This window comes from Hydra vulgaris, chromosome 01 (assembly GCF_038396675.1).
Source record: "Hydra vulgaris chromosome 01, alternate assembly HydraT2T_AEP".
Classification (NCBI taxonomy): Eukaryota; Metazoa; Cnidaria; class Hydrozoa; order Anthoathecata; family Hydridae; genus Hydra; species Hydra vulgaris.
The window spans coordinates 62856423-62871962 of record NC_088920.1 but is presented as its reverse complement, the minus strand read 5'-3'; the positions used below and the strand labels follow the sequence as shown (position 1 = coordinate 62871962).

The 15540-nt window shown below is 28.5% G+C and overlaps 1 protein-coding gene across 1 annotated transcript; it reads right to left on the bottom strand.

The window, feature by feature from the left end:
* Positions 1 to 332: 332 nt before the first annotated feature.
* On the bottom strand, positions 333 to 14763 carry LOC101234389 (venom protein 302). The gene is made up of 3 exons (XM_065788887.1): positions 14603 to 14763; positions 542 to 700; positions 333 to 455 (listed from the first exon to the last, which is right to left on the bottom strand). Exons 1-3 carry the CDS (start codon positions 14712 to 14714, stop codon positions 358 to 360), a joined length of 369 nt encoding a protein of 122 aa, XP_065644959.1. The 5' UTR covers positions 14715 to 14763; the 3' UTR covers positions 333 to 357.
* Positions 14764 to 15540: the final 777 nt, after the last annotated feature.

Sequence of the window (15540 nt, the reverse complement as noted above, 5' to 3'; positions counted from 1 at the left end):
GTTTTTTGTCAATAACTGTTTTTTGGAAGAAGCCAATTTAGTTAAGAAAAATTACTTATAAAGTTTAGCTATGAAAGTTTAACTTTCATATCTAAGACGATAGATATCTATCTATGTATTATATATCTAGATATGTTTTTTTGCTCTACCATATATATTAAACTGTTTGATTTTTAATTAAAAAACTATTACGCGAATTAAAAAGAGTTGCTGTGAGCAAAGTATTTTTAATTTTATTCACTATAAAGTATAAATTTTAAAATATTTGCTCTTCGTACAATATTTACTTATAATTCAATAATTAATAAACTTTCATAAAAAATGAATTATAAAACTTTATATTGGTTTTAATATCTTTTATTTAGTTTTACATTGACAAGTTGGACATCCGTTTCTGTCAACAATATTTCCGTTTTCACAATAACTCAGGCATACTTGTGTACATATTGGACGACCTAGAAAAGAAAACATCTATATTCCTCACATACACGCACAGAAGGTACCTTTAATTTGCACCTGTTATAACCTAAATTTTACCTACATTTTCCTCGTGCATTACGTATATCAATTTCTATCGGTTGTTTAACGCATTCAAGATGACTATCACATTTTCCAAAAATTCCAAATGGTCCACCGCATTCTTCATCCAAAGTTTTAGCACAGACGTCACAACAATTGCAAGGATCTTTTACAATTCCACCTGCATTATAAAAAGAATTTATTATTTAATAAACAGTATTCCAATAACATTCGATTTTTTATTACAAACTTAAATTAGTATGTAATAAAAAATTTAAATTAAATAATAAAATAGAAATAATTATCAATTTTTCAATTTCAAAAATAATATGATTTTAATATAAAATAATTCCTTTAATTCAGATTTGTTTAAGTAAACTTAATTCATTAAGTTTACTTAAACAAACCTGATTCTTAAGACAACAAAATATTACCATGTTTCATAATAATATCTCCAAAAGATTGGAAAAAACTCTTTAACTCTAAATATCTTTCAAAGTAACCTTCAAAAGTTTTAAAAATTTGAAAATAAAATTTTTTAAAGTTTTCAAAAATTGTTTTTCAAAGATAATTACACCATGTTGCAAATTTTTACAAAATTTTTGCCTACCTTTGCCGATTAAATAATTTCCAAATATATAAAATAGTTTTTTTTATCATCGATTGTTTCAAAGTTATCAAGTCTTTAGCGGCCAGCAACCGAGTTCTGATACCTTTAGTGACCAGCAACCGAGTGCTGATACCTTGCTCAAACTAGAGACTTAATTTGTTATAGAAATGTATTTTTTCTTATTCGGTAAGTTATGTTGTTCTAGAAATAGTTACCAAAAGTTGTTGAAATTTTCCAGATATGTTTTGCTATGTATAAGGATGATATATTGAAAAAAAAAAAAGGTAAAACATAAGATCTTGAAAGATTTATCTCCTGGATAGCCCACAAAAGGCATTTTCAAATGGCCATATGATCAGAACAAACCATAACCTCTCATATGATATGTGGAACCTACCAAATTACTCTAGCAGGATGGTTACAAGGTGACTATGCCTTTAACCCTAGAGAATGGGAAGAGCCGAAGTATTATCAAGATGACTATTACTTTTGCATGATTGATATAACAAACTACAGAACCGAAAAAAGAAGACAAGTTCTTCAATATGCAGACATGCCATCATCTTTATCACCCCTCCAACATGACAACAGCCTACCAGTACTACAACCATAGGCGGTTCTAGGAGGGGGAGAGGTGTGGAGGGATGTTCAACCACCCCACCCCACCTCCCTTTTCCCCACTCACTCCCAAATTACGTGACTTTTAAGTTATAGTCGGTTTTTTGACGAATTTAATCGGCTAGTCGGGTATTGGAAACATTTCAGTCGGGTGAATTTAAGTTTTGTGGACTTTTTTTTTTTAGAAACCAGTCGGTAATTTTAAGGGATTCACCCTTCTCATCCCCATCATTTTATTTGTAGAATCACCTCTGACCGCAACCACAACATTTCGTATATGCAAGCATACTCCTCATCGTACTCTTAAGTTGTGCTTCATTGTGCTACTATTTTTTATGTCAATGTTGAAGTTGCAAAGTCTTAATCAAGTGTTGCTTGACAATAGAAATCATCTTAAAACTATTTTAGGCAAAGATTATAGGTGGAATATATGTTGGAGAGCAACGTTGAATTCAGAGAAACACAACAGAGCTTATACAAAATTTGAAAAAAAAGGCTTGATGTGCATTTTATGATTTAGTTTGTAGATTCCTTGGAAATTGCAAGAATTCAAATTAAAAACAACTAGTTAGCTTGATAAAAAAATTCAAGAAACTAAGTTATTGTTTATTTAAAAAAGTCCATATGTTGCATTTACACCTAGATTTCTTTCACAAAAATCTAGCGTGAAGTTATTGAGAAAGATATAAAAAATTTAATCAGGATTCAAATGTAAATGCACTCAATAGAAGCTTGATCATCAAAGCACCACTACTTTTGTAAAAAGAGTTATTGATTTATTTAAAGTTAAGAATGTGTTAGTTGTAATATTTTTTTTATTTCATTATATCGTACTTCCTAGATATTTTTGATTTATGCAAAAGTGTTATTATTGATTATTCTTACAATATTAGAATAAGATAATACAATATACTGAAAATAAAATCCGGTAAAAATCTTAATTAAAAAATTTTGAATGTTATGCTCTGAACAAAGTTGTTCAGAATATAGCATTCTCATTTTCAATCGCAACATTGTAATGGTAAAATATACTGGGAGAACCCTAAAACGCTTTCTGTTATTTCAAACAACTTTACAAGAAAAATTCGTGAGGCCATTGAAATACAATGTATACAATATTCAATATCTATAGAAAACGTTTTAAATCGAGAAAATGGCATTTTGGTGATGACTCACCATTGGAAACCGCTTTTTGTAAAATTAAAAAATGTTGAATATATGACGTTGCAATGACATCATTTGGTTTTTTTAACGGTTTTATTAGTTTGATAATGGCTCAAAATATTACTTACAAAAAGAAATAAATAGTATGATATGATACCGTATATGATATTATATAGCGTGAAGTTATTGAGAAAGATATAAAAAATTTAATCATTATAATATACTTATAATATATACATACATATATATATATATATATATATATATATATATATATATATATATATATATATATATATATATATATATATATATATTAATATTTATTTCAATTAAATAGCTAAAAGTTTCACGCAATAGCGATCATCAGATGTGACAACAACAAAAAAGTAATGCCAAAAATTATATACAAGAAATACTATGGAGTGCCCACCTTGATGACATTAAAGTTTTTTGTTAGAAATTTATTTTCATGGCGGCATTTTGACCTAAGCTCGGTTTGTTTGTTAAGCAAATTTAATGGTGACGTAATAATAATTTCCTTTTGCATTCCCACACAAATTTTGAAAGTTCAGTGGAGTTGGCCTTTCTTTCATAAACAAAAGAGTTTTCATGTTTATACCACCTGTTTTTGAAGGTTCTCTCAGTAAGCCCAATCTAATAATATCCTTCTTCTTCTTGGTGAGTTTTTACGTTGCAAATATAAATAAGATTTTTTGTTAGGCATTTTCCGCTGAGTATAAGGTGGTTTGTCGTCAATTGCATAATTGATTGGCATTTTCATGAGAACTAAATAGTATATTTTTATTATGAGAAGTAATAATACTCTTGATGTTTGGAAGGCAGCTATAACTAACCTTTAAGTTGTTTCGATTAAAAAGTTTGTGAAATTTGTGGTCTTTAGGGAAACATTTATCAATTGTACTCAAAAATGTTTTGGTTTCATTTGTTCTGACGTTGAGCAAATATGGTGGGTTAAACTAAATAATGTTTCTTTTTCAAGATTTTGTATTATATTTCTAGATATTTGGAATGAAATCGATCTTATCTTTGAATCCACAAGTATTGAGAGCGTTATTATAAAATGGTGCGGCTCTATCAAAGCTTCTTTGCTTGTAGATATATTACTGATGCCATTAGAGATCCTTTTTAGTATCAATTTAATAATGCTTGGTGGATGATTGGAATTAATGTTAATATATTTAAAGGATTATCTCCTGGTTTTCTATAAGGTTAAAAGAGGATTTTTATATTAGATTAGAACCACAATAAATTTCTAATAAAGAACTCTAATGTCATCAAGGTGGACATTCCATAGCATTTTTTGTATATAATTTTTTATATATAATTTTTGTCATTACTTTTTTGTTGTTGTTACATCTGATGATCGCTATTGCGTGAAACTTTTAGTTATGTAATTAAAACATATGTTAATAATTATTTAGTTTTCACTATATATATATATATATATATATATATATATATATATATATATATATATATATATATATATATATATATATATATATATATATATATATCATTAAAAAAACAAAAAAAAAATAAGTAAGTAAATAAATTAAAAGTGAATAAGATTATTTCAGATGTTAATCTGAAAATTTACTATATACTATAAATATACTATAAATTTTCAGATTAACATCTGAAATAATCTTATACACTATTGATAACTTAATCCGTTGTCAACAGTGAGAAGTTTTTGTTTAAGCTTTGTTTGAAATTTGTTAAAAAAATATTTAAGCTTTGTTTCGGTACAAATGTGCCTATAATCGTGGCAACACTTTAATAAAGAGCATCTTATGTTCTTTCTTTGTTGTACTCATATAATCCAGCTACTAAATGTAACTAATTTAACAACGTTAAACTCATTTGAGCATGCAACAAACTACAAATGAGTTTTGTTTAACTTTGCAAACAAGTTTGATAGATCTAAATTTATCAATCGCAAGTTAAATAAACTTTTTTGTTTTTATAACCATTAGGTTGCTCTTATAAGTACTTACAGTTTTATCAGATACCGCGCAATTTAGTTTATAAGTTTCAAAAAAGAATCTAAAAAAGACGAATTCGAACGTTCAAAACACCTTAGAAAAGTTAAAAAGACGTTCAAAGCAGTGAACAGAAACTTTCGGCCGAAACCGAAATTTCTTATTTTTAAGTTTAGATAACTTTTTTTAAATTTAGAGTTGGATCATGACGATTTCCTAATTGCAATCGTATGTTAGTAAATTAGTTTTTAATTGTAACAATTGTAGAAATTTTAATTGAAACCACGTTGCACAATAGTTTCAAGTTACTATTCTCAAATCATTCTTTAAATGAATTAACATTTAAGTGAAGCAACCAAAACCAATAATTCCATCAAAAGTTTCTTAGTCCTAAATTTTACAATGGAAAATAATCGAAACAAAAGCTTTTGGAATCATTTTCGGTAACAGTCAGTGATTCCAAATACGCAACTTGCAATATCTGCAATTTGAAAATATCTCGTGGATTGCACAACCCAAAATATCAATCACTTAGCGGACTTTCATCACATTTAAGAAGTCGACACCCACAGTTTACTCTAAAAAATCTCCTAACTGTAAAAGCAATACTCACAACTACCGGCAGTCCTGAAAATATACCAACTTCAGATCAACTTGAACCTATTACAATTAAAAAAAGAAAAATACCTTTCTTTGACCTCAGATCAAAACGGCAGAGGACTGAAATGTTATAATTTACAATGCCTGACTGGTTTGACAATATCTCAAAAATTGATTGAAACTCCGAAGAAGGTCTGAAGTTTCATGGATCTATATTAGAAAACAGCATTAAAAGCAAAGGTTGGTTTGGCAAAAGTAGCAAAGAGATTCCTTACACCTCCACCAACATCTACCGAAGTTGAAAGGTTGTTTTAAACTGCTGGAGACATTCTTTCAAATGAAAGAAACAGACTTTTGCCAGAAAACATGGACAAAATTTTATTCTGCAGAGAAAATATTTCAATTATTAACTTTATTTATTGAAATGTCTTGACATATTATAGTTTTTATCAAATTATGTAACATGGTGATTGCTTAGATATATGTAAAATAGTTTTTTTTGCTTTAACTTGGTGATCATAAAAGGTTCAGGGATTTTTAACATTCTTTTTCAAATTACGGGCGAAATTTCGGCTGCGGCTTCACTGAATTGAAATTTGGGTACTTTCAGTTTTGGCTCAAATTTTGGTTTCGGTCGATCACTAGTTCAAAGTACTTCCAAAACGTTTAAAAGACGTTAAGAAGATGTCTTTTTTTACTTTCAATGCCCACTGAGATGGCTCAACAATTTTAAAGAATTTTATAAACCCATTTAAAAAGTACTTTAAAAAAACCATTAAAAATAAAGTTACCGTTTGTTTGTAATTAAATATAAATAAAAATTTGCAATTAAAGTTGAAGATTCTACTTTTAATAATCTTTCAGAAATTTCTTAACTTAATAAAAACTAGTATTGAGAAAACTCGTATTCGTTGATGTACAATTTATTGTACATTATTATGTACATATATATATATATATATATATATATATATATATATATATATATATATATATATATATATATATATATATATATATATATATATATATATATATATATAACATTGTGGTTTTTACATAGGAATTAAAATTTCCCGGAAATTTTTAAATCGGGAAATTTTACGGAAATTTCGGAAACTTTCAAAAAAAGAAAGTTATTTTATATATAATTGGTAAAAATATTGTCTTATTTGAGCAGTTGTTGTGGACTAACTTTATTTAGATTAATAGAAGTTTTTTTAAGAATAATGGTGGGTTAATTGAGATTAATGGAAGTTTTATTAAGGTTAATGGATGTTTTATTAAGATAAATAAAAATAGTTATATGTTAAAATATCGCAAAGCAGATAATAAAAATTTTAGAAAGTCCTGTTGAAAAACTCTTTTTTTTTTCTCAAGTTTTTTTTATTATAACTATAGGTAGCAACTATAATAATTTCGCAAAATTTTGCTAAGCATATTGATGTTCATTGACGTTGCGAGCCTTGTTTAAGACTAAACATAATTTGCACCCCATCCCTAAAGGGGAAAAGATATTTTTCAATATTTATTGAATTTGTCTACAAGTTACTGAAAAACGTAAAAATATATATAAAAAAACTTGATTAAATATTTACAGTATTTTACAATGCTTTGTTGATTTAAAGACGTTATTGATTAATGAAAGGCAAAAAGTAAAGAAAATTTTTTTGCTAAATTTAAACTTTTTCAAAATATAGTCAGCAATAAAAATAAAGAACCAATGATTTCGAGGTCATAAATTCTGTCGCTATGTTTAAATAAGTGCTTTAAAGATTTGAGTCTCACTCACCACAACCTAGCTAGGGCACTTTTGACTTTATAAATCAATAAGTTAACAAATTATGCTATATTTTAAAATGGCTTGAATGTATAGCGTAATTTTCAACCAATACTGCCAAGTGGGCGATTTATGTGTGTGTGTGTCTGTGTTTTATAAGTATCATACCAAGCAAATTAATTCATTATTATTTTTATAATGTCATTAGAAATGTAAAAGTTTCACACAGATAGTGCATTTATAACATGTACTTTTTATAAAGATGTTTTAAATGCAATCTTTATACATAAAAATCTTTGTTTTTTGAAACACTCCACAAAAATAATACACAATAAAACTTATTAATCTAAAAAAGATTTCATTCTTTGTATTTTGCGAATATTTTACATCGTAGTTGAGAGAAGTAAAAGCTAGAAATATTTTATACACAAACTCAAAAAAAAAGCACACAGGCATAACATCGACTTTTCGTTGTTTCACAAAAATAATATACTCAAAAGGCACATGTAACAACGTTTTTTTTTAAAAAAAGGGCTAGTTAATTAAATATGAGAAACAACAGTAACATAATATGGATTATGAAAATCCGAGTAAAAGATGTGTATTTTTCGCTTGTGGGTCTTTATTACTTTATATTTTTGCTTAAAGAATACTGTCAAAAAATTGGTAGTTAACAGTGGGCAAATTTTGGCCAACGAGAACCCTTATTTTTATTTTTTACTTTTTTTAAATTTAGATAAGTTAGTCGGCAAAATATTTTTTGGGCTTTATTCGGTAAAAAACAAATATGTCACCCCTTTTCCCTATTAAAATCTCTTATGGGCGGCCCTGCCCACTGCGTATAAATGATAATAAGTATTTAAGCAAATAAGTATTGTTATTATTATTATCAATGCATTTTTTTATATAAAATGTGAGCCAATATGCCCAGATTAGTGACGTTGCAACACACTCGATGGCCCGTAGACAAAACTCATCTTTAAAAATAACACTTTTCAGCATATTATGCAGTTCTATATTAAACTTGGTAGCCCTCAAACCTATTATAAACTCAGGGTCCTATATACTTTGTCTACCCTGTCTACCCTATCGAGACACTTCTAGCGTATACCGTACATCTTTTTTATATGGCATAAGAGTCATTTTTTGTAAGAATCAGGCAGTCAATGGAAGTGACCTCCTCCAAATTGCTTGAATTTTTTATATATTGATCAGAATATAGAGAAAACCTGTTGGGGAAAAAAAAAATTTTCAAAAATGTTTCGTTCACTCGGAATCTGGGCTTAAATTTTTGAGATTTTTTTAAAAATTTTTAGAAATTTAGTTTTTGCCACCTTTGAACCCATTTTTTTGGCAAGGCAAAAAGTTGCACATAGCTTTTGTAGTTAATATCAGACGTAACCCAAAAGCTCTCTCCAAAAAACATAAAAAAGTTGCGTGACACTGTGCGGTTGGCTAATTATCATAGTTCAAAAGTACAAAATCAATCACTTTTGTCAATTTTTAATCGGAGTTAATTCTAGCGGCGAAGTGTTGCAAGGCCTATTAATATATATAGGCTTGAAATTGGAAAAAAATGTTTTAGTATACTTACAAAATGAACCATTACGGCAGAGGCGCTTAGTTTTGTAAAAATGTAAACATATCCAACTGTCAATACAAAAGGGTCCTAACATAATAATAAAAAAAATTCGTGTGATCTTTAGATATTAAGTTAAAAATAAAGGTACAAATTGTTAAAAATGATTAAGTACGAAGAGATATTTTTTTGGACACACAGATGAGGTTTTCGCTCACAATAAAATTTCTATCATCCAAAATTAGCATTTAGCATTACACAAAACATTGCACGTAATGTTAAGAAAAAATTTAAGCGTTTCTGACTATGATATAGAAATCATAACAATTGAAATAAATAATAATAAAAAACAATACATGATCAGAAGTGAATTATTTAAATTTACGTCATAACTAAATAACTTGTGGTGATCGAATGGAAGAAGAATCGCTGATATCACGATTGTGGAGAAACAAGTTAGTGGGCGGTTGTTTACTTTACCATAAAAATGTCTTAACTTTATTTTAACGATCCTTAAAATTTGCATAAATAGAGTAGATATTTTATCATTGCTATTGAGAAATAGGTACTGCATAAATAGAACTTGTTTTTAGTTGAGTATGAAACAAAACAAATATTTTTATGAAAACTGTTGTTGCTTTTCAAAAGGAAATTGTGGATCATTGAAAAAACATAAAATTATAAACAAAATGTTCTACATTCATCAGCTGGGAGATGTTGATGTTAAGAAACACCTCATCAACTTAAAGGTAATTATGTATTTTAAATTTACGCAGACTGTAATATAATTTTTATAATTACATACTTTATAACTTCTCTGCAATAAGATTTTGAGACAAAGTTCTTTAAACAAAAAAAAATAGCTCTTTTAATTAATTCCTCACTCTTTTAATAAATAATCACTAAATTAATCATACTCTTGCAATATTGTATTTTAATAATAACAACAATGTATTTCAAACTTGTAAACATTTTTCGTGAAGAGTCAGATTATAAACAATGCTTTAAATGACACACTTAATAATTGTTTAAAAAATTGTTTTTAGGTCATGCGATTAAACGATAATAATATTTGGGAAGAAAATGGACTTATTGCAAATAGACTTAAAAGAAATCTTGAAAAGGATGAACAAATATGTGCTTTTCACCGGTACACGTTTGGTATTGCATGGAGTCCTCCAAAAACATGCTTTCATCCTCACCATCTAAATATAAAAGGAAAAAAATCTCCCGCTTTAAGGGCGACACCAATACATGTCGTCATATCAATGTCAAAGCGATACAATGAAGTATTTTCAGTTGGTGCAATGCTGTGTTTTACCCATTTAAAGCAAGAAACTGCTTTATCTAGAGTCAACGAAAACACCAATTTATGAACAAACATATATGACACCTGCTACTCCAGATGAAGAATTTAATCCCGGTGAAATTAATGTTTCACAGGAGATTTTGGACGAATCTCTAAGAAGCCGTGAGAGTGTAACTGAGGTTCTTAATGCAAGTCCAATAAAATTTAGATTAAAAAGGAAGTTCGAATATCTGGAAGATACTACTAAAGATAAGTTAAAACGCAAGTATGTTCGCCTAGAAAACTTATTAAAGAAAAAATTTGCGGAAGCTGTTGCTCCTGGACAAGAGGAAATACTTATAGATTTTCTTAACAGTAAAAATGTTGATGAAATAAATAGCCCTCTCCCAATTGAAATTATTCGTGCTCAGAAAGTATATAAGCAAAGTGATTCCATGGGAAAGTTAGTTATCCTCTCATTATTAGACCATACCAAGTATACCAAAAAGTTTATAATGAACATATTTGAGTGTACCAAACATCGTATAGAAACAGCAAGAAAATGGCATGCATCTCATAAAGGGTTGGCATTTCCAGAGAAGAAAGTATTCGTCCGATCTAGTCTTGATCAAACAAAGTGCGAACATTTCTTAGACTTTATATTTACAAGCGGTATTTTGCATGATGTTGCTTATGGAATAACCAAATTAAAATACGACAGCGGTGAAGAACAAAAGATAGTGCATGCAATACTGACGACAAAATATAGCCACGCTATCATGTTCTATCGAAAAAGTTGTAGTGAAAACAATTATATACCATTATCTGATTCAAGTTTGTGGAAAGTATTGCATGCAATAAAACCTTCAAGTCGAAAAAGCTTAGCTGGATTAGATGATGTTACTGCTTCAGGCATGAATGGTTTTCAAACATTACAAAAATTGGCACAAAGATTTAGTTCTAAATCTCTCGAAGCTGCCCTTGAAAAAGGAAAAAGGTATTTGAAAACAAGTTATCAAACCAATTGTAGTGTCAATGACTCAAACATTTCTTCTCATAGCTCAAAACATGCCTTATCAGATCCATCTGAAAAAAATCTTCAATCCAACACAGAGATATCAGAAGTGGTATGTGCCGATTGCTATGATTTGTGCAAAGCTATCGAGATGATCAAAGAACTAACAGTTCAAAATTCTGACGATGCTGATTCTATTTATGATTTGGAAATTGCTGTAAAGGATGTATACACAAAACACCTGATGAGAGATATTCAACAGAAAAAGGCAAAAATCGAAGCTTTTAAGCAATTAAACGATGAAACTGCTTTCTGGCTTAAAGATTTTTGTCAAAAAATTCCTCCGGTTCGATACAGAGAGGGCCAAAGAGAGTATTTTGGCAAGAAAGGAATGAGTTTACATGTGGATATATTCTTCATAAAAATAGCAGGAAAGTTATTCAAACGTGTTTACTTTACTTCAATGTATAGGTGTGATCAGGGAATAGGTGATGTTGTTTCGTTAGCCACTGCAGTTTTAGACCAATTCAGAATTGATCAACCGCATATCAAGAAAATGTTTACCAAATCTGATAATGCCGGCTGCTCTCAGGGAAATCTTTCAGCTGAAGCAATCTACAATGTATGCAAAGAGAGAGATATAAAGTTGCTGAGATATGATTATAATGAACCCTGTTGTGGAAAAGATCAATGTGACAGGGAGAGTGCAGTTGTAAAGACAATTTTAAGGAGTTACGTTGACTCTGGTAATAATCTTTTGACTGCTGAAGATATACACAAGGCTATGCATTATAGTCTTGGCGCTAAAGATGCAAAAGTAGCAGTTGCTCAAATTAGCAATGATAAAACTGTAGTTACTGGACCAAAGATTAAGAACATTAGCAACTATCACTCATTTGAGTTTGGTGAGAAAAGTATGAAGATGTGGCGTTATTTCAATATCGGTGAGGGAATTGAACAAGAGTATGGAAATCTTAAAATTTAACCCTCGATTAAGTTGTTGTTGCCATATAGCAAAACAGATAATTCAATTAAGCGTAACAAGTCACTTAAGGAAAAACAGAAAAGAAGTGACAGGCAATTATATTCATTAAGATTTTGCACTGAAATGAATTGTACTTTATCATTTGAAAGCGATGCTGAGTTAGAAGAACACATGCTATCCGGTCTTCATACAGTTCCGAAATCATTAACATATTTGGATAAAGTTCGCAACTCGTTTGTTCATAAGATGAAAATTACTTCACAACTAAATATGCCAATTTCTTCATCCTCTAACAGTGCTTCCGTAAAAGACAAACCACATTGCATGAACATTTTTCTATTGCAAGGTTGGGCATTACCAGTTCGAAGTTCTTTTAGATTTTCAAATCAGCAGAAAGAACTGTTGTATAAATACTTTATTCGTGGAGAAGAATCAGGTAAAAAAATGAGCCCTGAGCAGGTTCACATGCAGCTGAGGAGAGAACTTCCGCCTGATCAATATGTAACTAGCCAACAGATAAGATCTTTATTTTCAAGGTAGGCATTGTTGCTATCAAAACTTTTGCAAATTAGATTATGTTTCTGACTGTTAAATAGTTCTTTTACAAATATGAAATTAAAATTTAGGTTAAAGTTATAATTTTGTGTGTTTGTTTACATATGTTTAAAAATATGTACAATTGATATTGTTATAGATTTAGTAACCTGAAAAGAAAAGGTAAGCTGGTAGAACCGACAACAGAAAATAATGAAAATAGTCAGGTTAACGATAACAAAGAAGTTTATGGCGAAAATGATGACTTTAATCTGGCAGGAGACAATGAAGATGATAATAAATATGAGAAAGACATCGCCAATCTTGCAAAAGACATTTGTCTTGTATGGAAAGTGAATGATTGGGTTGCTGTTGCATATGAAAAACAATTGAATATTGGATATATTGTGGAGGTAATATTATTCAAAGTATATATTAGTTTCAAGTTTTTATTTTGTTTTACAAAACAGTGCTCTAAAATAAAAGGAATATAAATAAAATGTAAAAATAATTTCAGAATGACATTATATAAGACTTGACAAGTTTTATTGAATGTAAGCAAAATTAAACAAATCATAAACTCTTTATTATATTATTTTAAATGTTGCGCTAATACTTTTAGGTATCTATAACTGGGATCAGAGTTAATTGTATGATTAACGGGCAAGAGAAGAATACTTTTCGCTGGCCAGTTACTACCGAGGAGATAAATAACCAAACTGATAAAATTATCTGTTTAGTAAATGCTCCTTTTCTAATCAGTGGTTGTGGCGATTATTCATTATCCGAAGAAGACTATAATACAGTCATATCATTATTCTTAGAGAAACTTACTGCAGCAGAGTAGAAATTATGTGTGATGTGGTGCATAATGTGTGTAAATGACTCTATTAATAAATGAAAAACTAATTTTTAAATGGAAAAACATTTAAATGTTTGATTTATGTTTTATTTAATTAGCAATATAGTTATCTTGATGTTAGATTTTTGTTCAGTTTTTAATTCATGTTATATCATGCGTGTGACAAAATCACACGAATTTTTTTTATTATTATGTTAGGACCTTTTTGTATTGACAGTTGGATATGTTTACATTTTTACAAAACTAAGCGCCTCTGCCGTAATGGTTCATTTTGTAAGTATACTAAAACATTTTTTTCCAATTTCAAGACTTAATATTTCAATAGGCCTTAGGTATCACATAACTTTCTTTGCATTTTTAGACTCAATACCTTTGATAATTTCAAATCCTAAAAAAAAAATTGTGTGCAACACTTCGCCGCTAGAATTAACTCCGATTAAAAATTGACAAAAGTGATTGATTTTGTACTTTTGAACTATGATAGTTAGCCAACCGCACAGTGTCACGCAACTTTTTTATGTTTTTTGGAGAGAGCTTTTGGGTTACGTCTGATATTAACTACAAAAGCTATGTGCAACTTTTTGCCTTGCCAAAAAAATGGGTTCAAAGGTGGCAAAAACTAAATTTCTAAAAATTTTTAAAAAAATCTCAAAAATTTAAGCCCAGATTCCGAGTGAACGAAACATTTTTGAAAATTTTTTTTTTCCCCAACAGGTTTTCTCTATATTCTGATCAATATATAAAAAATTCAAGCAATTTGGAGGAGGTCACTTCCACAGTTTCAGGAATTTGCCTGATTCTTAGAAAAAACGGCTCATAAGCAATCTATTTACTGTCTATCTACATAACTGTTTTTTATAAAAGAATTTCTTTATAGTTAATTAACATTTGTATTTGACTAAAATTAAAAAAATTATAAAGAGTAATATACTATGTATAGATACTTTGTAGATAGTAATATGCTTCAAGTTTAAAGAGTAATATATCATATACATACATAGAAAATAATATAAACAAAGTATATATACATATACTTTACCTTTGCATACCGGTGCTAAGCATACTCGCTTATCGCATCCAACACATGTCAATGCTGTTGAAAACTCAAAAATAGAATAAAAAAAGCATAATGTGAGAATGAAGCGACCCATTTTTTTTTAAATAATTTTTCTCAACTAAAGATAATAGAAACAATAAAAACAAAAATATATTGTAAAAAAATATTTTAGTGGGTTTTGAAACACTATTTGAAAAAAAAAGACTTTAACAAACTCTTTTTCTAAAAAACGATTGATGACAAAATGCTAAATTACTTCATAACATTGCTCATTAAAGTTTATGCTGAAGTATAAAAAAGATTTACTAAATTTTGGAAAGAAAGTTTTCACGTTGTGATGTTTGCACAGTTGGTCATATGTGTCTACAAACTTACAAAAAATTTATGTTGAAGTATAAAAAAGATTTACCATAATTCTTTAAAAATGTTTTCACGTTGTAATGTTTGATCATATGTGACAAAACAATAGATTTTTAAAAATTTTGATATAAGCAAACATTGCTTAATTGATTCAAAGTTAGAATTGTATTTTATTTTAAAATAATCTAAAATTATCATATTTATTTAATTATCTTGTAATATTCATCGTAAAAAAAAAAGAGCGATAATTTGCTACTTTTACAAACTTTAAAAAAATTTATTTTCTTATTTTAAAGAATTTCAAACTTGTTTATTACCTCTTAAACAAATTATGCACTATAATGATTTATTTTTAATATTTTGTATACTGTAACGATTTTTAAAAATAAAATGCTATAATACGTAGATTATACGTTAAAAGTAATATATATTTGAAATAAATGTTTATTTACTTGCATTTAATATTAGTATTTTTAACACACGTTGTTTAAAACAAAGATCATAGAGTATTTTATATCCTTTCATCTTTTAAATAATATATCATTAAAAACCAGAACGGT

Excerpts from the sequence above, each read along its gene's own strand:
- LOC101234389 (XM_065788887.1), bottom strand. The coding sequence starts at position 14,714 with ATGGGTCGCTTCATTCTCACATTATGCTTTTTTTATTCTATTTTTGAG. Across the intron at positions 701-14,602 it reads CTTAGCACCGGTATGCAAAG|GTGGAATTGTAAAAGATCCT; the intron begins GTAAAGTATATG and ends TTTATAATGCAG. Across the intron at positions 456-541 it reads ACGTAATGCACGAGGAAAAT|GTCGTCCAATATGTACACAA; the intron begins GTAGGTAAAATT and ends TTTCTTTTCTAG.